This window comes from Amphiura filiformis, chromosome 7 (assembly GCF_039555335.1).
Source record: "Amphiura filiformis chromosome 7, Afil_fr2py, whole genome shotgun sequence".
NCBI lineage: Eukaryota > Metazoa > Echinodermata > Ophiuroidea > Amphilepidida > Amphiuridae > Amphiura > Amphiura filiformis.
The window spans coordinates 7,346,915-7,370,082 of NC_092634.1; the positions used below are offsets into that span (position 1 = coordinate 7,346,915).

The 23,168-nt window shown below is 36.7% G+C and overlaps 1 protein-coding gene across 1 annotated transcript in view; it reads left to right on the forward strand.

Moving 5' to 3' along the window:
- The window catches only part of LOC140157594 (uncharacterized), a 28,583-nt gene extending 18,258 nt beyond the window's left edge, over positions 1-10,325 (forward strand). Inside the window, exons 6-7 of the mRNA XM_072180834.1 lie at positions 403-5,576; positions 8,887-10,325. Coding sequence (XP_072036935.1) covers positions 403-5,576; positions 8,887-10,325 — 6,613 coding nt within the window. The remainder of the gene's footprint in view (positions 1-402; positions 5,577-8,886) is intronic.
- The last annotated feature ends 12,843 nt before the right edge of the window (positions 10,326-23,168 follow it).

The following is a 23,168-nucleotide window of genomic DNA, read 5'->3' on the forward strand; positions in this document are numbered from 1 at the left end:
TTAATATATGGTAATTAATCCTGTTTCATTACTACAATTATATCTAGAACCAAGCACTTCACAAGAAACAAAAAAGAGAACATATCAGCATTCAGCAATATGAAATGCAAATGCAATATGAAAAGGCAATGAAGAAGATGTTTTAGAATTTGATGGTACATATGAATATTGTTCCATAATTTCGGTCCACTAACAAAGAAACTTCAAATCAAAATGTTTCCATTCTGCTGGTAGCACTGTATTTACTATCGTATGCATTTAATAGAAGGGGGTGTTTAATAGAGTAAATACGGTATATCAAACCATGATGTCACTCATAAAACAAATGACAAACATTTATACATGCAATTGATAACGGATATCACAGAAACTCATTCAATTTGTTTCCTTTCTTTGAAACAGGTCAAAGAGTGATTTCAAACACCATTTTGCTGACCGACCACCACCTGCTTCAGCAGACCCTGACAGAGGCAGAGGGAACCATCACACAAACAAAGTCAACCCCAATCTTATTCCACTCGGGAAGCAACGTCAGTTTGAGTCTGCCTCCACATCACAGCGACAATCCAGTCACATTGCCACAGCAAGAAGAGACTCTCCTGATACAGAAATATGCCTTAAAAGCAGGCAGGAGCTCTTGAAAGAAAGTAGTAGAACTCCTCCTAGTAAGAGAATACCACGAGGCCCACATACTCCTCCTGGTGAGCCTCCGCCTTCTGGGAGTAGCGCAGAAAATTCTCCTATTGCCACCAGGTTGCCATCAGAGAAATCTCGGTCTCGATCACCAATACATAACTTTAAAAGACCTCTTTTGTATGAACGGACTAATCATGACAGATCCACTCATAATGCAAAGAATTCAAAAGCAGCGGAGCATGACAAGTCTGATAATAGCAAACATGACAGGTCTGCGGCAGATGTTAATAGAAACAGACAGAAGAAGAGGAAACGAAGTGATGATGAAGACGGGAGATCATCATCTAGATCCACAAGAAGAAGAGATACAAGAGAGAGTGAGAAGAGCAGAGATGATAAATATCGTGATCATGAGAAGGTATTGGACAGAGAAAGAGAGTCTTCCAGAAGGAGAAGAGCAAAATCAGTTCAAAAAGCCAAGGAAGCTCTTTATATGTCAATGTTGTCCCCTGCAAAAGGTGGAAGCACAAGAGATAAATATGACCAGTTAAGAAGAAGTAGAGCGGTATCTAAGGAAAGAGAATTGGGAAGATCAAGCAGAGCGATATCAAGAGACAGATCAACCAGAGCAATGTCAAGAGGACGAGAACTTGTCCCTACTAAGTCTTTGTCCTCTAGGGATAAAGAGAAGAGGTCTGATCGCAAAGAGGATGAGTCCAGTTTAGATTTAAGAAAAGTGCTTTCTCAAAGATTAAAAAGACAATCTAAAACTGATGATGGGAGAAGAAGGAAGGTGCCGGAGGAGAAACCAAGTAAAGAACCAGAGCAGAGTAGATCATCATCAAGAACCAGAGTTGGCAGAGGTCATTCACCAGTCTCATCTGCTAGAGATTCTGTTGATATTACTAGCAGGAGACAGAGAACAGAGGGGGAAGTTGCTAAGGGATCAAAACGTGGCAAAGAAGAAAGAGAACAAATTTACAACAAGTCAGTGTTTGAAAAACGGGATTCAGGACCACAATCTGCAGGTGTCTCAGAAGATCTGGAAGATGGAGAGTTGTCATCTGATAAGAGCCACCTTCAGCCTTTAAAAAGAACTAAGAAAGATGTTTCAAAAGATGATAACAAGTCGAAAGAAAACACTGAAGGGAAAGCAGTTTCATCTGCAGATGTTTTGTCTGATTCAAATGCCAGGAATAAGCTTGAGACAGTTTGTGAGTCAGAAAAGAAGAAGTTGGTTCATGACAAGAATTTGAGAGATGAAAGCAAAGTGCAATCAATAGAAGCTGATATACAGGCATGTCTTGATATAGGGGAATTAATTTATGAGGATGAGCCATCAGATGGAGATGAAATTCCTATTGATGACAACAGTTCAGCTTCAACTTCCAATATTTCACCACCTCCTCTTCCTCCTCCTCATTCCCCTCCTCCTCTGCCACCATCACCTCCACCATCACCTCCTCCTCCTCCTCCTGCTGCTGTTCCTCCTAGTACTCAAATAAGGACTGAAGATGCAATTGATCAACCAACTGTTACAGGAACACAGAATGAATTAGTTGAGAATTCTGCCAAAGATACAGATGTGCTACCAATATCCAAACCACCTGTTGGTGATTGTGACAATAGTGTAGTAGTTTGTGATGGAGTTAATCCAGAGCAAAGAAGGTTTGAAGAAGACAACACAGTATCAAAAGATCAAGATACTATTGAGACCCTATCGGCGTGTCATGGAATGTTGTCTAAGCCAAAGCAAAAAACCAATGAAGAAAGCATGGTATCAAAAGAACGCGATACTAATGAGTCCCTATCGGTGTGTCATGGAATGTCATCTAAGCCAGAGCAAAGAACTAATGATGCAGTAAGCACAGTATCAAAAGAACACAATACTTTTGAATCTCTTTCAGTTCATAATGATGAAAAGTCATCAAAGCCAAAGCAAAGAACTGTTGAAGAAGACAACTCAGTTTCAAAAGAACAAGATGTTGGCATGTCTGTTTCAGTTTGTGATGGAAAGTCACCTATGCCAAAGCAAAGAACTGTTGAAGAAAATGCAATGCCAAGAAAAGAAGTTGATATTGAGTCGTCTGATAGAAAGATGTCTGAGTCAGACCAAAGAACTGATGAAGAAGACATCCCATTATCACAAGAACAAGTTACTGCTGAGTCACTGTCAGTTTATGATGCAAAGTCAGCTAAGCCAGAACAGAGAATTATTGAAGAAAAAAGCACATTATCAAAAGATCAAGAGAATGTTGAATCTAGTTCAGTGTCTGATGGAAAATCATCTAAGCTGGAGCAAAGAACCTTTGAAAAAGACAGCACAGTATCAAAAGAACAAGTTGTTGTTGAGTCTCTTGCAGGGTATGATGGAATATCGTCTAAGCCAGAACAAGGAACTGAGAAAAATGCAATACTGAGAGAAGAAGTTGTTATTGAGTCTGCAGGTTCTGATGGAAAGTCATCTAAGCCAAAGCAAAGAACTAATGAAGAAGTAAACACAGTATTTCATAAACAAGATGATGTCAAATCTCTTTCAGTTAATGATGGGAAGTCATCTAAGCCAAAGCAGAGAATTATAACTGAAGAAGAAAGCACAGTGTCAAAAGAACAAGATGAAGTTGAGTCTCATTCAGTGTATGATACAACATCATCTAAATCAGACCAAAGAACTATGGAAGAAAATGCAATATCAACAGTAGTTGTTGAGTCCCTGTCAGTTAATGCAAAGGTGTCCAAGCTAAAGCAAGGAGTTAATGAAGAAGTAAACACAATATCTAAGAAACAAGATGATGCAGAGTCTGTTTCAGTTAATGATGGAGTGTCATCTATGTCAGAGCAGAGAATTATTACTGAAGAAGAAAACACCGTTTCAAAAGAACAAGATGTTGAACCTATGTCTAGACCTATAATTAACAAAGGTCAGCTAGTAACTTCAGGTGTTGTCAATTCAGATTCTATTATAAATGACAAAACACAAAATAATGTCAATATACAACCAAGTGCATTTGTGGAAGTGAGAAAACATCCAGTGTGTAAAAACTTGTTTCAGGATGATGATAAGAAGTCTGATCCCAAAAAAGACAAGAAAAGTGTTGAGCACAGTAGAAAGAAACCATCCAGCTCTGTAAAATCATCCCTCTCATCAGAGGAAACTAGTCGTACTATTACTGATAACGGTAGTCGAGTTCAAAAAGACGACAAGGACATGAAGAAAAGTGTAGCACAAAGTGAAGTATTGTTAAAAGAGAAACCATCTACCTCTCTAGAATCATCTGTAGCAAAGAAAACTAGTCTCAAAAGTACTGATAAAAAAGAGAGAAGAGAGCAAAAAGAAGACAAGAAAAGTGTTGAGCAAAGTAACAAGTATCCATCCACCTCAGATTCATCCGTCTCATCAGAAAGAATTCAAACAGAGGAGAAGAATGTGAAGAAAAGTGTGGATCAAAGTGAAGTATTGTTGAAAGAGAGACCATCTACCTCTGTAAAATCATCTGTGGCAAAGAAAACTAGTCTCGAAAGTACTGATGACAAAGATAGCAGAAAGCAAAAAGAATACAAGAAAAGTGTCGAGCAAAGTAAAAAGAAACCATCCAGCTCTTCAAAACCATCCGTCTCGTCAAAGAAAACTACTCTTACTATTACTGATGAAAATGTTAGTAAAGAAGACATGAACATGATGAAGGAAAGTGTGTTGTTGCAAAGTGAAGTTTTGTTGAAAGAGAAAGCATCTACCTCTGTTGATTCTGCTATAGCAAAGAAATCTAATCTTGGGAGTACTGATAAAAAAGGTAGCAAAGACCAAAAACAAGCCAAGAAAAGTGTTGATGAAGGTGAAGCATTGTTGAACCAGAAACCATCCACCACTACAGATTCCGTCTCAGGAAAGAAAACTAGTCTCAATAAAACTGATGAAATAAAAAGGAAAGACAAGACACTTGCTGAAGTAACAGAGTCAATGCATGCAGCTGATAGTAGTGTATACACGAATTCAAATTCCGCACTTGTAGAAAATGACACAGAAACGTCAGCTGATGGCAGTGAACAAACTAAGACTAGTGCTATCAAGAATATTGCCAATAATTATGCAGATGACAAATCTAAGAGCAAAAAGGAGTCACAGCAAACCAGCAAACCTAAGGTGTCAGTTCAACAAGAAGTACCGATTACACCTGCAATACGTAACAAACCAGATGCACCTGTTACGCCAAGTGAAGCTTGCGCCGTCAAGTTATCCTTCATGGATGAAGACAGCAGATCAGGTAGCCCGCCTTTAACTTATGAGTTCTCACCACACTTTATGCAAACAATCGATGTGCCGATGAGGCGGCTTAGTACTGCAAGGTTGACTGCTGGGATAGATGATATTCAGGAAGGGAATAGCGGTGAAAGTCTACCTAGCGCTGAGTCATCAGATACAAAGGGGAGTGAAGAGAGCTCAGCTTGTCTTCCCAGCAGTGAGTCCTCAAATGTGACTGGGGACCTAAGCGCTAAGACGAGTGAAAATAAGGAGACCGAACATCACGACGGGAAGAAAAGTGAAGAAAAGAATAGTAATAGTAGTCTTCAAGGCAGTGAATCCTCAACTATGGCTGGAGTTTTAGGTGCTAAAAGAAGTGGAAATAACATTGACCTTAGCTTAGGAAGTCTTCCAAGTAATAAGTCATCAAATCCAGCAGCCTATCGGGATAGAGGTGATAGTCATAGTGAGACTTTAGGAAAAAGCAGTGGTAGTGTTCAGGATAAGGCAGCTTCCAGCCATGTTTCTGCTGATAAGACAAGTGGAGAGAAGTCAACGGATGAAGTCAAAGCTGCATCATGTATTGTGACAAAGGAGGAGCTGCATAGATTGGAAGAAGAAGCTGAGAGAGCATTGAATATGATCTTCTCAAGCAGAATGCCGGACAGGATTCAGAAGATGAAGGAAAACAGTAACCATGGTGAGTTTGAAATTTAAAAGATATGACAGATTTGATAGTGTTTCGTTGATTAAGGAATTGGATAGTGGGACATGAGAGCACGTCATACACACCAAATTGCATTCTGAATATGAGGAATTTCCTTCTGATATCAAATAATTTATATTTTTTAAATTTGCGACATAATACAAATTGTATGGCAAATTATTAAAAATTGATATTTTTGACATTAAACAGTACTCTACTTAAACTTTATCAATATAATTGTACTTTAAAAGGGCATTTCGTGATCCACAGCCTCATCCCCCCACTTTTCTCAAAAAAAGTTGAGATTTTTATATCACTGGAAACCTCTGGTTACATAATGTTTATGTACAAAATATTTCTTGCAGATTAATTCGTTTAGCAAAGATATTGTGAAATTTGAATTTTGTTCTGGTGCACCAGAACGAAATTACAACGCATTGTCTATGGAGCAGTGTAATACACATAATCATGCATAACTCATGAACGCATAAAATCGGAATCAACTGAAATTTTGGGGATAGGTTTTTTTCGTGGATATCTAATGAAAAATGACATAATTAGAGGATGCTAGGATCACGAAATACTCCTTTAAGTGTATGGAAGTGGGAGGAAAATCCATCCTTCATTTAAAAATTTTGACCTTTCATATTGAAGATAAACATTTTTTCCCAAAGACCAAAAAATTAAGGTCTTTTGGGGACAAAATGTATATCTTCAATATGGATTCATACACTACACCAGCTACATTATTAGATTTATAAAGTTTACCCCGAGGACTGTTAAATATCAAAAAACTGTAAAAAATATCAATTTTAAATAATTTGCCATAAAATTTGTATTATATCTCAAATTTCAAAAAATAAAATCCAAATTATTTGATATCAGAAGAACATTCCTCTTATTCAGAATGCAATTTGGTGTGTCCGATGTGCTATCAGGTGCCACAAAAAAACTGTGCAAACGTTTCTATCTGATTCCATGAAATGGTTTAAAACGGACAAGGTTTATTATCTGGAAAGTATGTTAAAGTATATTAAATGGGTAAAAACATAATTACATAGTGTAAAATGAGAGATGACAAATTGGGCTATTCCAGTTGAAATTCATACACCCCATGTGGAAGACATTACCTTAATCTCCCATACAGGGGGTGTGGATTTCAAATAGGGGTTACCTGAATGGATGACTGCATTTGATATACATGTACACCCTCTGTGTGGGAGATTAAGGTCATGTCTTCCATAGGGGTGTATGGATTTCAACTGGAATAACCCTTGATTTACTGGATCTTGCTTCGATTGTACGCTCCGGTACATTGTAGATTTTTAGAGAATTGTATCTTAATTTTTAAATAGTGATGATATTGATGAGCTGGATTGATACGGAAAAAGGAATCTTTGACTTCATGTCCTCTATTAGGCCGATTAAAAAATAAAACATGTTTCTCATCCTCTCTTGTTTCCTTTTTTAGCTTCAATTTTGTTTTTATTTTCTGATAAATTCAGTTATAGAAAAAAGATGTCTAAGAAATTATGCTTTCCAGGGTTCGGTTTTTGCTGACAAAGTGGCAAAACCTGTTTCTGCCAGTGTTTGTCTGGTTTAAACTGGCAAAAACTCATATAGTCAGTCAAATATTAAAAAGTAAAACAGAAAGCTCATAAACAGTAACACACAACTTTCAATGAATAATTCAAAAAATTGTTTGTTTCATCAAGTTCTTAGGATTGAAAAGTTTTGAATTGGACAAGCCATTATCAATACATGGTGTTACGAGTCTTATTTTTTTCTGCCTTATATAAGCCGAACAAACTTTAGTTGGCCCAATTTGACCATGTATTGACATTTTAATCACCATTTATTGAGATTTTTGATGTCTAATTTCTTCCTTTGCTTCAATTCTGGCAAGGCATGCACCAGTCACATGCCATACGGCCTTTCAAGAACACTAGTCATATAGTTGTACACTTATATGCACATAAAATGCAATTTACCCATATGTGCTACTCAACGAAATTAAAGGATCAGACTAATTTCGTCAGGTACATTACATTACATGTAGTGATGGATAACTTTGGCAATCTATTACATGTGAGATGTACGATTTTACTACATTTTAACATTTTGAAAATATCTTCAAGGGTCTACTTTTAATAGACATGCGATTTGCTATAGACACGCGATTTGCTGAACATTAATGGCAAGTTTATAATCTATGCCCAATACAATTTACCTACTCAATGTTTTCCCGATGCCCATTTTTTGATACATTTGCGATCAACATCCGTCACTACACCCTGGGTTTGACATCCGTCCAGGGTTCGGTTTTTGCCGGCAAAAACCTGTTTTTGCCGACAAAGTGGCAATAACTGGCAAAAACCTGTTTTTGCCAGTTTTTGCCTGGTTTAAACCGTCAAAAACTGGCAAAAACTTATGTATAGTCACTCAAATGTTATCAAGTACACAGAAAGCTCATAAACAGTAAACATACAACTTTTAATGAATCATTCAACATATTTTTTGTCTCACCAAGTCCTTAAAATGAAAAAAGTTTTGAATTTGATATGCCAGATTTCAGTTAAATGCAAGTGAGCAATGAAAATGCATGCCTTTAATTTCTTAATATGTTATTTTTAATTACAAAATCTGGCCTTGTTACACTCCGGAAAATAATTTTTTAATTTAATAATTCATTTTGAGATCAAAAATCTGAACTTTAAATCACTTTTTTAGTTTTTGCCATTTTTGCCGGCAAAAACTGGCAAAAACTGTTTTTGCCAAGCGGTTAAAACCGTGGTTAAAACCGTGGTTTTTTCCACCTGCGGCAAAAACCTGCGAACCCTGCATCCGTCACTATGTAATGCACCCGACGATTTGTCAGCGTATTGTAAAAACAATACTTTCCTTGTAAATCACTTGAAAGAGTGTCATTTTAATTCAGTAATGTTTAGGCAACAGAACACTTGTACCTGAATGTCTAAAAATACAGCAGCTTATCAGCCTATGACTAAAAAAATAATGTTGGCTAGCACCTTGAGACCAAAAAAAGAAAGAAGGTTAAAATCAAGATCCTTTAAATTGTTTTAATAAAAATGCGACATTTTCATGTGAAAAAAAGGAAATTTGTAAATGTCTGTATGTTTGATGCCACATGAAAACTGCAATGTGAACTAATTCATCTGGGACAAGTGTGGCACATAAATGTAGAGAACATTTCATTTGCAGCACTTTTCAAAAAATAACTTGAAATATGACAATTATTGCTCAATAATTTCATTGCTTAATTATTATTGCTTATTAATTTCAGGAGATGTGAAGTCTGTCCCTAAGGATGCAGAAGAGGAGACTGGTAAACCGAAAGAGAAAAAGGCTGCCAAGCCAAGAGACGCACACTCTAAAGGTAAAAAACATCCTACCATTCCAAAGCAGTCAACCACAGAGATTCAAATTCCAACAAGCAGTGCTTCATCCCTTCAAACTGAACCTCTGCCTGAAAAGTTAGACAAAGGTAATGCATTGTCTTCTGCTGATGGTAATGCCTTCAAGGGACCAGCTATTATGGAGACTGCTAAGTTACCTGAAGTACCAGCAAATGATGGAACCGTTGGTGTTGCAGATGTGCTGGAAATTCATACGTTAGACACCAGCTTGTTGGATGATGTCTTCCAAGAATCAGAAGATATTGTTCCCAAGGAAACAGTAACTAAGTCAGCATCTAATGATGATAATAGGTCAAAGGACAAACGGTCACATAAGACATCTACACCTAAGGAAAGATCATCTAGTGACAGGCCAAAGGGTAAAGTTGAAAGGTCATCAAAAAGTGAAAGATCTAAATCTAACGAGAATGTGTCAAAAGTTTCCAAGGAAAGAGATAGCAATAGAAAGCACTTGTCTTCAAAATCTCGTTCAGCAAGTGAAGAGAGACGGCAGAAGCCTGCACATGATAACGAGAGAAGGAAATCGCATGCAAATGTAAATGACAAAGAGAGAAAGAAATCACATTCATACGATGATAGAGGTAGAGAAAACAGACCGGATCATCCACGTTCTAATCATGACAGAAGCAAAAGGAGAAGTAGAGATAATGAACATCCAAGACTTTCAAGGCGTGATTCGTCTGTACATGAGAGCAGGAAATCTGGTAGGGATAGAACCAGGTCAGGACATAGACCAAATATAACCAGAACAAGAACTCCTAGCAATGATGATATCAAAGCAATCATACGAAGTGTGTCTGTCAAACTTGCCTCCGAGATTGACGGTCTGGCGGTAAGATCTCGAGATGTTGAAAGATCTAGAAAACGACACGAGCCGGAGACACCACTTAGGTTAGAGAGAAGCCAGCTTGGGCCATGGGGTTGTAAAGATTTACGGGAAGAATATAGCCCTACAGAGAAAGGCAACCAAAAACAATCGGGTACTAATACATTGGAAAAGAAAAGTAGTGCAACAAATGTAAAAGTTACGCAGGATGACTCGTTATCAGAAGGAGAGATTGTCAGCGAATCAGAGCCCGAAGATCTCCCCATGTGCAAGCAAAATAAAAGACAGCGGACATCAGAACGTGGAGATTGTCAGAAGAATCCATCTGTAAGAAATCGAGACAGGAGAGCTCCTCCTACTCGACAGTCACCAAGATTGACATCAAAGTCAAGCAGCAGAAGAGAGGAAGGGAATTGGAAAGAAGACAGATCTAAAAAAGGTTCTGGAGTAAGGACTAGAGGTGGAAAGAGAAGGCCATAGGTGAAAAATAGTTGGAAGGTAGAATTGAGCTATTTCAATTAAAATCCATACACCCCTTATAGAAGACATGACCTTAATCACCCACACAGGGGGGTGTAGATTTCAAATGGAATCATCCATTCAGGTAACCTTATTTGAAATTTACACTGTGTGTTTGGAATGTTAAGGTGATGTCTTCCATAGGGGGTGTATGGATTTCAACTGGAATACCCCAGTAGTCGTAAGATAGAGTGTTTGATTAAATTCTCTTTTCATTGTGTTGTAAAACATTTGATCTGGAGCTGAATTTAAAAGTCAATGCTATGCAATAGCAATTTGTTCTGTTCCCTTTTAGGCACTATAGAACCAAATTTGTTTGACCTTCGGATTGACCGTTGATGCTGCTTCGATTCTTGTTATTAATGAAATTAATTAAACTGAATTAATGGTAAATATGTATTGGTCAATATCATTACATGCACAGATTCATTTGATATCACAATTAACATAAGTCAAATAATTGATTTCCTAAATAATAAGTCGACCAAGCATCGGTGGTCGATCGAAAGATCAAACTAATTTGGTTCTAATGCCTTACATACTATAGTTTTCAGCACATTACTTCAGCGGTCTGCCAATTTGGAAGAGATTATGGCATATACGGAAGTGGGGTACTGATTGACTAATTGAATCACATCGGCACCTCATTTTAGACTAATTCCATTTAGCCGTCTACACTACACATGTACTGCGTTATGCTTCATAATGACGACTGATTAATTTACAGTCCATATCGTGACAAACTTCTGAAAATATTCAATGCGACTTTGGTTGTGCGCCATAGTGTGACTGACTAGCGGCACCCATTTACTGCGTCGCTGTACCATGCCGTTGTGACAAGATCTCGCTCTGAAGTTTTAAAAACAACAAACTCGGTCAAAAGGTCAATTTGGACACTATGCCTCAGGAATCCTGTTGCAAAATCCGTCACTTTTTTCCATGTAGTTTTCTCAGTCGTCAATCCAGAAGGTTGACAAATGAGGGCAGCAGTCTATTCCTCATTTGCTGGACAAGCTGCGTAGCATCGCATGACCTAGTTCTTTTTACACAGTAATCAGACAGAGCAGATGGACACCACTGAAGTAATTTACTGAATAGTATAATTCAATTTTGGCACAGTTTAAGACTGTAAACAAGGCCAAAGATATAGACAAAAATGTCTCTAAAGAAATGAACTTTTATACCATGTCAGCATATTAACAAAGTTGTATAGATTCTATCAAAATAATGTTCTCAGTGTTGGGTGCTTTAAGCATTGGTAATAACCCATTACCATGCACTTTTCTGTAATGAGTTGCTGTGATGTGCTGTCTCATTGTCATGTCAACATTGCTCCATTCAAAACAACAGAACGGATGATGGTGCATGCATACCTCAATACTAACCACATAGAAGAGGTACTTTAAAAAACTATATGTGCCCATCCACCACAAACTGGTCGTAAAGTCGGCATTTTCCATTTTGAGATAAATCAAAAACAGTATATGGATTTCTATGTAAAATAATTTAGGAATTTAACCTTTGATGAACCATAGCTTCACTTTCAGATGTCCGATGAAGCTGGTTGAGGTGTCATTTTAAAGCTGAAAGTGAACTCTTTCAAAATCTGGAATAAACAGAAAATGACCTAGAGCCGACTTTACTACCACTTTGTGGTGGATGGTCACATATGTAACGGCAGAATCTAGTCCGCCCCAAAATGGGCTATTCCAGTTGAAATTCATGCACCTCTATATGGAAGACATGACACTTATTTCCTATATACAGGGAATGTGAAGTTCAAATGCGGTTACCCGAAATTGACTCCATTAAAATCTGCACCACCTTTGAGTTTTCCATAGGGGTGTATGGATTTCAACTGGAATGACCCAATCAGGTTATGGTTTGGGGGTGGACTATATTTTACAATTACACCCAAATCTATTATAGATTACGGACGTTTTCGTTATGTACTTTTCACAAAGCATCCATTAAAACAAAGCTATTATATACCAGCTGTGTACCAATTTGAACTTTGATCTAAGTTTGGTTGCAACATTAGTTCTTGATCCACAAGCATACTGTCAAGACACCCTTTTGTGCGTGTTGTATGCTTGACCGGCTTAGGTTACACCATTTAATAATTGCAAGTATTCTTTGGTTCACCTCAAGTCGGTAGTGACGTCAATGCTTTTTTCGCAGTTAATTGTGCTGCAAGTGTGCCGACAAACCACCCTTGGCCATGTGCGTGTATGCTCCAGGTACAATCAACTTTACACGCGCCATTCGAAACTGCAACAAGCGAAATATCCACCTATGTCACTACGAAACTTGAAGTGAACCGTTGTATAGTGAAATGGGCACTCACATCTCTAACAAACTCAATATGAACAAAAGAATAGTAAGTATGCTTGTTGCAAAATGAAATCTAAACACATTCATTTTAGCATTGAGCTGCAACGTTTAACCCGATGAGAACTACTTGCCGATTGGCCAAAAAGAAGTTTTCATTATCAATTGGACCAATCAGCAACATTGTTAGAATAATTACACCACACAAAAAAATTGGGATGAATTATTTGCAAAGCTCCATTCTGATTGGTGATTAAAGTAAGTAAAGATATTATGTAATTGACCAATCAGAGGCAATGTTAGATCGGCAGGTAGTGCTCAGGGGGTTAAGTTTGTATTTTCGCAATTACTTTGAATAAGTTACAATATGTTTTCCATGGAAATTTTCTGGGTGATTTTCATTGCACAGTAAAAACAAGTACACTCCATCAAAGGACTTACTTCAACCTTCAGGTGTTATAATTTGGTTCACTTCAAGTTCTGTAATGATGTCAACGCATCCTTGTGCATGTACACTCTGAGCAATCAATATGACATGCAATTCCTGTGATAGCTAAATACGCACCTACATCACTACCGAACAGGGGGTGTAGATTACAAATCGAGTCACTCATTCAGGTAATAACTACAGGTGAAATTCACACCCCCTGTGTGGGAGATTAAGGGGGGGGGGTTGTATGGATATCAACTGGAATAGCCCAATGTGCCAAATATGTGACCATAATACATGTATAAGACGACGGAAATAGAAACTCTGTTCTACGTGTCCGACAGACCCAGAATTTGCATTTCGGAGATTTTTTTATCAATTTTGCTAAAAGCATGTAAAATCGGCCGTTTTGGTGCAATCAACTTTACACGCGCCATTTGAAAGTGCAACAAGCGAAATATCCACCTATGTCACTACGAAACTTGAGGTGAACCAATGTATGGTGAAATGGGCACTCACATCTCTAACAAACTAAATATGAACGAAAGAATAGTATGCTTGTTGCAAAATGAAATCTAAACACATTCATTTTAGCATTGAGCTGCAACGTTTAACCCTATGAGAACTACATGCCGATTGGCCAAAAAGAAGTTTTCATTATCAATTGGACCAATCAGCAACATTGTTAGAATAATTACACCACACAAAAAAATTGGGATGAATTATTTGCAAAGCTCCATTCTGACTGGTGATTAAAGTAAAGATATTATGTCATTGACCAATCAGAGGCAATGTTAGATCGGCAGGTAGTGCCCAGGGGGTTAAGTTTGTATTCTCGCAATTACTTTGAATAAGTTACAATATGTTTCCCATGGAAATTTTCTGGGTGATTTTCATTGCACATTAAGAATAAGTACACTCCATCAAAGGACTTGCTTCAACCTCTAGGTGTTATTATTTGGTTTAACTCAAATTCTGTAATGATGTTGATGCATCTTTGTGCATGTACACTCTGAGCAATCAATATGACTTACGCGATTCAGTACTGCGATAGCTAAATACGCACCTACATCACTACCGAACAGATTTATCTTTTGGTCGCCTATAGGAAGTGTGTTTAGATACAGTTTAGATACAGTGGATGGACTTATTCTGTCGCCAAAAGGTGCCGGATTCATTATATTTCAAGAATTTTTTTCAACCCCATCCCCCCAATGTCAAAAAGAAATCTACGCCACTGGATCACACATTGGGCTATTCCAGTTTAAATCCACACCACCGCTATGGAAGACATGACATTAATCTGCCACATAGGGGTGTAGATTTCAAATGGAGTCACCTGAATGGATTTGATTCCATATAAAATTTACACCTGTGTGAGAGATAAAGGTCATGTTTTTCATAATGGGTGCATGGATTTCAACTACAGTTGCCATTTGTATGGTTTATTGGCCATGTCATTCATGTAAAATCATGTCAGTTATAAAATCTGAATTGTGCTACATGTAGGTTGCAAAGCAATGGCCAGGTTTTCGGAACGTGGGAATTGGCACAAACTTGTTATGTACTAATGGAAATATTTTGTTGAAAGAAGTTGTGAAATGTTGACCCAGTGACTTTTTTTGCCCAGTGCGCTCAAGAATCTAAAAAGTGGGCGGATTGGGACCAACATTTTCCACAAACCTAAATAGAGCAACATGAAGGCTGATTAGATTTGGACAACATGTACTTTGTTTCATCATATGCATATGCAGTTCACACAAAATGATTGTATTTTGTTGACCCAAATATTTTGTAGCCATGGCCTGTCGTATATGACGACCATGATGAGCAGCCTCCTGGCTATGCCACTCTTGCAAAGCAATGGAATGGCTCCTTACAATACGTAAGGAAATAATTGCATAGATGTGTTTGTTAGAAGATTATATTTATGCAGATTTATAGCAAATTAATATTGTATATTAGCTAAGTTTGTGTACAGTATATTTCAAAATATGTATTCATCATTAGGCCAAAAAAAAAAAATTTGTCTCAAAGCTTGCGCGCGCATTTGTAAAATTGCGAGATTTGAAAAAAAAGAAATGCAGAATTTTTCCGGAAAAAATTCGGCGAAAATCAGACTTTTTTTCTCAAAATACCATAAAAATACAAAGTCGGGAATTAAAAAGAAAAATGCATATCGCATCTGTTATCCACAAACTCATGAGCTTTGAGACAAACCTTTTTTTTGGCCTTAGAGAGTTGATTTATCAATATAGACTTGCATATTGCAGGTAATGCATTCCATTAGATTCATATTTGTATTATTAGATTGTTTGATGTTACAGTGTTTAAATTACTTCAGGCAAGTTGGTGACGTCATACACTGTAAAGGTTCGCCTAATGGCGCATATCAGCTCCCTGGAATTTTAAGCACAAACTATAAGTGCCCTCCTGTAATTATCCCTCCAGCAAATAAGGGCATGGACCCTTCTCATTGGGATTTTCAAAGTACATCATAGTTGGCAGTGGTGATACAAACCCACCCGTTTTATATTATACCCTTTATACCAAAACTCTGAAATCCACCTTTCTAAGCATGGTTACTGATCATAGATAAGTGGTTATGGTCCAGGTGCAGATTTGCATCCAAAGAGAATTATATATTGAAGTTTTAGATGACCAAACTCTACAGAATGGGATTTCAATATTTTTGTGTGTTTCATAGTGTCATTCAATCGGAAATTACACTAAGCTTTGAGATTGCAATTGTTGACTTCTAAACCCACCCTTTTTATCAGTGACCACGCTTTATATTTGGGCATGCATTTTAACCAGAAATTTTTCAAACCCACCCTTTAAGCATTTTGTGGACCCTTCAAACCCACCCTTTCTAAAGCGTGGGTTACCAACAGTGTGCATCTTAATATTGTGAGTGTTTGCTCAAAGTGCAGGTGTACTTGTGTGCGCGAAATGGCTGCCACAATGTGTTGACGTCACCGACATACCAACAGTAAAATTATACTTTGCATGACTGTGTTCTTCCATGTGTAATAAGAAATGAGTATAGTGTGTCTGATAAATGTCGTTGGCATACTATAATCATGTCATCATTCTTGAATGATGAGAATTTCCGTAACTACGCCAGTTTGTGGCATGGTCATGTCATAATTGCCTTTATATCACTCATACATAAATTCTAGACATTTCATTGGTTGATTACCATCTATCATTTTTACCATCACCCTCTCCGTGTGATAGTATTTACTATCATAGTGCGCTGCGGTAGTGCGCCGGCGCCAAGCCGTGCGCTGACTCTTGGACTCGACGATTTAGTTATGGGGTGGACCCCAAAATGTGAAGTATATCAATGTGAAAAAATGTATTTCCTACCTTAAATAGTATTTTAGTAATATAATTTATGCATGAGTGATATAAAACAAATATTAACTGTCTTAAATTAGTGTAATGGTGAAATATAATCACTCGGTGAAAGATGTATTGTTCCATTCCACTCGCCGTTCCGGCTCGTGGAATGGAACAATCCATCTTTCACCTCGTGATTATATTTCGACCATGACACTCATAGACAGTTAATATTTGTATAATGAAAATGTCCTAATTCGCATGTCATCATTTACATGTTCACTCAATTTTAAATCCGAGGTCAACATCGTGAATGACTGCACTGGTAATTTTTGTGGATGTGTGTTTAAAACTACATGTAGAGCCAATCACGACACTGTGATGAAGTATTGACTGCTGAATCTCATCATTCTTTTTTGGAAACGTTTTGAAATCAGGAAATTATGACACAATGACGAAATAGTGCTTGTGTAGACTGGATCTTATATGCGTCATCCACCCTAATTAGGGGAACCTCGTTAACACAAAAATTGTCAGGGCCTTGGATTTTATTTTGTGTGAACAGTAATTTATGTAATGTACGAGGGCCATTCAAAAAGTTCTACCTCCATCGTCACATCTCTGTATAATCATGGGTAATTCAATATCCTGGCACGTAAGATAATCGGTAGAACTTTTTGAATGACCCTCGTATAAAGATGTATACTTGACATTTTGAAAAATATTTCATGTATCAGGAATTTTGTGTTAACAGATTTTGTGCTAACAAGTTTCTGCTGTATTATAGTTTGGTTGCTACCTCTACTTTAAACCTATATTAAGCTACTTGCAGTTCGCCATTATGCACTATATGTGGGAGAGCCTCGAACTGGCAGCATACATGAATGGGGAATTGAACTAGTCATAACGTTCTGTGTAAGGTTACATAATTCTTCCTTTCATGTATGCTGCCAGTTCGAGGCTCTCCCCACATAGTGCATAATAATGAACTGCAAGTAGCTTAATTGTAACATTTCAATAAGAAATAGAATTTTCTTCACAAAATGTTAGTTTTCACTGTCAGATATGTCTTCTTTTAATTTTGGTCCAAACAGATGAGGCAATACAAAGAAAATCTGTATTTAATACCAGCGCATATGCCGCCAATGCGAGCCACTCCTTCCAAATTTAGTTGGATTGGTTATTTTGATATGTCACGACTACCCGCACGCTATGTATGTACTGTGTTATGGACGTCGCGAATGTGTTCGACTCATATTTCTATCGTAATAATAAACAATCTTGTTCAGACAGTTTATTCAAAGTCACGGATTTTGACAAAACTACAGCACCTGAACTGGGTACGTTAGGTTACTAAAGAACATTACAATTGTGTAAAAAACAGAATTTTGCAAAATATTAAAGGTGCCCATAGCAAATGTTACAATATGGTTTTAATACAACTGCATTTGTAACAAATAAGTTGATTCTTGCTCAAACTTATTTTGATTTACAGCAAGTGCAAAATTTCTGATACTTGCAGGTACAAATAAATTATCAGAATTAAACACAAAGATGTTTTCTGATACATATGTGTCTGAAAGAAAGAATGTTATTATTATTAAATTAGCTGTGGATATTTAATTATTTTCTTTATTTTTCACCCGGATAAGTCGGGTGGTAAATAAAGAAAATAATCAAATGTCCAAAGCTAACGCTAAATATGGTGCCTCCGTCTAATGATCTTTATCTTTACTTTCAATTGGAATTTAATATTCAAATGTTTTGCTGTTAAATTTGTGTTAAGTCGGTGATATTCCTATTTTTGTATATATGATGAAATTTTGTGTACGAAAGTGTAAATATGTTTATGTGTATAGAAATAAATTATTTAATTATAACTTAAGTTGTATGCATTTATTTTATTTTGTTGTTGCCCAGGCTGATATATAGTGGGCCTAGAAAGACCCCCTGGCCCTTCCACCTTTGAGATTTTCCTTCAATTATGTTTTTCAATTAGCCAAGATGCTTGGTTACCGACCATTCAATCCAGTGGTGGTTTTGAGTGTAGGGGTCAATCAAAGGTCAGCACAGAGGTCAAATTTCAAACTTGCTTAATTGCTCTCAAGGATTCAGAAAAGTATAGTTTGACTAACTTGTCATCCCTGAGATAAGAGGAATACTTGGGTTGATTTTTAACAACATAATATTATGAAGAGCTTTGTTGCAAAACCCCTTACATTGAGCAATTTTGAGAAAACATAAAAAAGTACTGATGGGGGTTTGCAACAAAAGCAGTTTTTGGCAGGATGCTTGGGTAGGATGAGCATCCGACCAAAAACTGCCCTTGTATCAGTGATTTTTTTTATGTGTTCTCAAAATTGCACAAGGGGCTGCAAGGGGGTTTGCAACAATGCTCTTTATATGAGCAAGTTAGAAATTAGGCCCATGTGGTGACCTTTGATTGACCCCGCATACCCACCACCAGATTATTGGCAAACAAACAGATTATCTGAGGACCCTGGCTAACAGAAAAAACATGGATGAAAATGTCTGAGGAGGGTTTCTATTTTTATATACTATTTGTCATTGAAACACAATTTTAAGAGGTTTATACATTTCAACATTTAGGACGCCAGTCACTCGCTGGTTATTGTTATGGCCATGGGGCCCTCTTTCGTGACATACTGTTTTTATAGCTGAAAACATCAATTTTGAGATGAATGGTAAATGGTTATACGTTTTATGTACCAGGTACAGGTATAAAAATATACATTGCTGGCAAGCATAAAGAACAAAGATTACAATGACCAAAACCTGAAGTCATTGTTCATGGTGTACCAGAAGATATACAAAGTGTTTCAGTAACTTTTTAATGAAGATGTGGTATAGTTTGGGTGTGTCTATTTCATTTCAGGAGTATTTTTTCCATCTAAGAACCACACAATCAAACAGCACTTGAAAAGGCCCACCACAAAATATGTATAGGGTGCGATGCTTGCTTCTATGGATACAGGGTGATAGAAATTTGCTTCATTATCAGACCTTAATTAATTATTTACAATTACTGACATCAAATTGGTACTACATGTATATAATCATCGATTTTAGTTTTCAACTCGACATAAAAGGGAAAAAGGTATGTCATCAAATAATTATGCGGGATTGTTATGAACTTTTTCCATAGACTTTCTATGGTACCGTGCCCTCACATCCGCCAACCTGCAAGTTTGTTAGCTTATTTGATCATAAAATTAATTAGCATCAATGGAAAATCCTGGTGTTGGTGTCAAATTTAAAAGGAAGAACTACGCTTTAAAGCAAGACCAATATGATTATGATGAAGGGTGTAAGTCCCGGGTGTAAGTATACCAGCAAGCAGCGAGTTACCATAATCAAGGCGGGAGCTCACAAGGGCTCGAACAACATGATGACAGTTTTCTTCGTTGAGGTACCGCCTCAAAACTCTCGACACCATTTCAATTGCACCACCATCAAGTGTGAAGTCCTCTCCTTGATCTTTCTTTTCATCATAACAATCATCATGATTTTGGCCTTCTATAAGCTTATAGTGTTCAGCATTAACCCACTCTTTTCGCTTGCTATTTTCACTGCACTCTCCTGCTGTCACATACCAAGGTGGCATATCACCAATCTTCAATACTTCCCTGGAATTCTCTTTAGCTTTAATTCTCACAGTGCTTGTCTCCGTCTCATTATTCTTTCAGCATAGATGTTGAAAAGCTGGGGGGACAAGATGCATCCTTGTCTGACACCTTTACCAATTTTGAACAACGCGGAATCACCTCTGCTCATTCTGACAGCCGACTACTGGTCTTGATCAAGTTTGCTGATTAGATCCAGATCCACCACTTGCGTATAGAGGGAGCAAAACCCATCTTTATCATAATTTTCAAATGCCTTACTGTAGTCAATGAAACATACAGAGTGTTCCTGCACTTTTTATTGATATATACAATATGGTCTCTAGTTCCCCTTCCAGCTGAATCCTACTGGTTCCTGAGCAATCTCATTATTCCTGTCAGGGGCTATTTTAGGAGCAAACAGTCACTGCACGTTGGCGAATGTGATCGACCAGCGTCAGTGCTTGGGGATATGGTGCTGGATGGCGGTGCCTTTTCGAGGTTTGGAGATTTTCGAATATCATGTGCTAAGATTACACTTTTTTGTGACTCATTTTTGACCTTATAAGTTAGGTTTCAGTAACAGGAAACTTTTTTGCTGACGACCCCATGTATGTCAGTAACGCTTGAAAGTTTTTTGTTTGTTTTTGTTTTTTAAATTTTTAACGGTTTTATTAGTTATCAGACTATTTTTAGTGATTCCCTTTTTTCCGCCGATGAAGGTACCAGCCGAAATACGGTCCATTTCTTTCAATATCAATGAACAAAACTCTACACCCGGGGGATGATGTGTTTTGCGATTTAAAAGTCTATGAATCTAATGAATCAAAGCTACCACAGGCATAGGCCTATTTTCCTGACTATAATATTTATTCGTAGAAAAAAGATAACGAAGAGATTTCAAAAGAGTGACACTTTCACTGTTAAGGTGGTACTACTGTACTACTACACCCCTTGATAAATTTGTTACTATTTTTGCTTTCTTAAAAATAATAACACACTGATAACAAAAGGGGCATGGAATTTAGTTACTACACTGGAATTTAAGCGACTCAAGACAAGCGGTACGTTGTTTTATAAAGAAAAGAGGTACCGCTAGAATGTATTGTACCTCATCTCTTAACATATGAACCACTTGTCTTGAAGCAATAAAATTTCAGTGAAGTAATTGGATGCCTTGCCCCTATAATATACAAGTTTTTGTTACCAGTGTAGGCCTATAGTTATTTTTTTAGAAAAATGCAAAATTAGTCACAAAATTTATCAAGGGGTGTAGTACTTACCACCTTAAAGGAGCCACAAGTTTAAAGATTACTCTTTAGCGGGTTTATTTCCAGCCCAAAAATCTTGTCGCCTTAAGGGCTGGGGTATGAACGTTTGGACTGTATATATTTTGGGACATTAGAGCACATCAGACATATCGAATTGCATTCTGAATACGGAGAATGTCTTTCTGATATCAAATAATTTTGATTTTTGAAATTCGCAATTTAATACACATTTTATGGCAAATCAATAAAATTGATATTTTTGATATTTAACAGTACTCGAAGTAAACTTTATAAATCTGATGATTTATACTTAAAAATATGTAGGTGGGATGAAAAGCCGACGATCAATTGAAAATTTTGACCTTTCGTATTGAAGATATGGATTTTTTTTTTTTTTACACCAAAAAAATTAGGTCTTTTTGGGAAAAAAATCCATATCTTCAATATGAAATGTCAAAATTTTCAATTGACCGTCGGCTTTTCCTCCCAGCTACATACACTTTAAGAATATATCATTAGATTTATATAATTTACTTCGAGGACTGTTATATATCAAAATTTGAAAAATATCAAATTTTTATAATTTGTCATAAAATTTGTATTATATTGTGATTTTCAAAAAATGAAAATTATTTGATATCAGAAAGACATGCTTCGTATTCAGAATGCAATTCGATATGTCTGAGGTGCCCTCATGTCCTACAAAAAATTCTGTCGAAACGCAATAAACGCTCATTCTAGATCCCTTAACACATTTATTTAGTAGCCATTGATTAAGATTGATCGGGGTAAACCGGACAAGAAACTGATAACACTTATCAGTAGGTGTATTCAGTAGTTTATCTGAAAACAATAAACCCATCAATATTGACTCAAGTCGTAATAATACAAGCAAAACATTTTCGGAGGTCCTTGCATTATATCAAATCCACCGAGCACAATGTTTTTATAATGTTATATGAACAAAGAACGCTACAACATCATTTAAAAATGGCAAAATGTTTTTGCAAGATATGTTGATGTTTCGTCAAACATTTTTGTACATTTTGCGAATTCTCAAAAAACATGTTAGATCATTTGGCAACACGATTTCAAAAAAATGTTTTGACTGTTTCGGCAGGCTTTATACACGTGACATTTCATTTTTTTTTGTAAAACATGTATTTGTTGGGTATTTCAGTATACACATTGGATAAATAAAACAAGGAGATGCGGAGATGCACTTTGTGAAGCGTATCCCCATTTCCATTTGTTTGATGGCATGTAGAATTTTATTCATTTTTAATCAAAGTTGAACACTGATGGCGCTATTCATCTTAAATCTTGTTTGCCTGCTTGTTTGCATCTTTACAAGGGCTATCCACTTATAGTGCATTAAAACATCATAGAAATTAGTAACATATAGCAAGGAAATTTTCAAACTACTTTTTGTCACGAAATAAAAAAACAACTCATATTATTGGGCTAAATTTTATTAAAATTATATGTAAATAGCGCCCTAAATTTGCACACAAATACAAAAATGCAGAAAAAGATAAAAACAAATTGATAAAGAAAAGAAAATCTAAGTTAAAAATAGTTTTAAAATATAAAGGTATATAATTGATAATTACGTAATGTTTTGTTAGAAACATTAATAAATGATCGATCACATCAAACAACCACATTGAATTAGTTGTGTTTGTCCTTTGACCTCATTTCCATGCATGCTCATAAAGTTCCTATAAAGTAAATAGGCTAGTACCGTCGTTGAATCGAAATGACTATTTGATAGTGTATAGGCCTACTAATTATTCCTAATCAT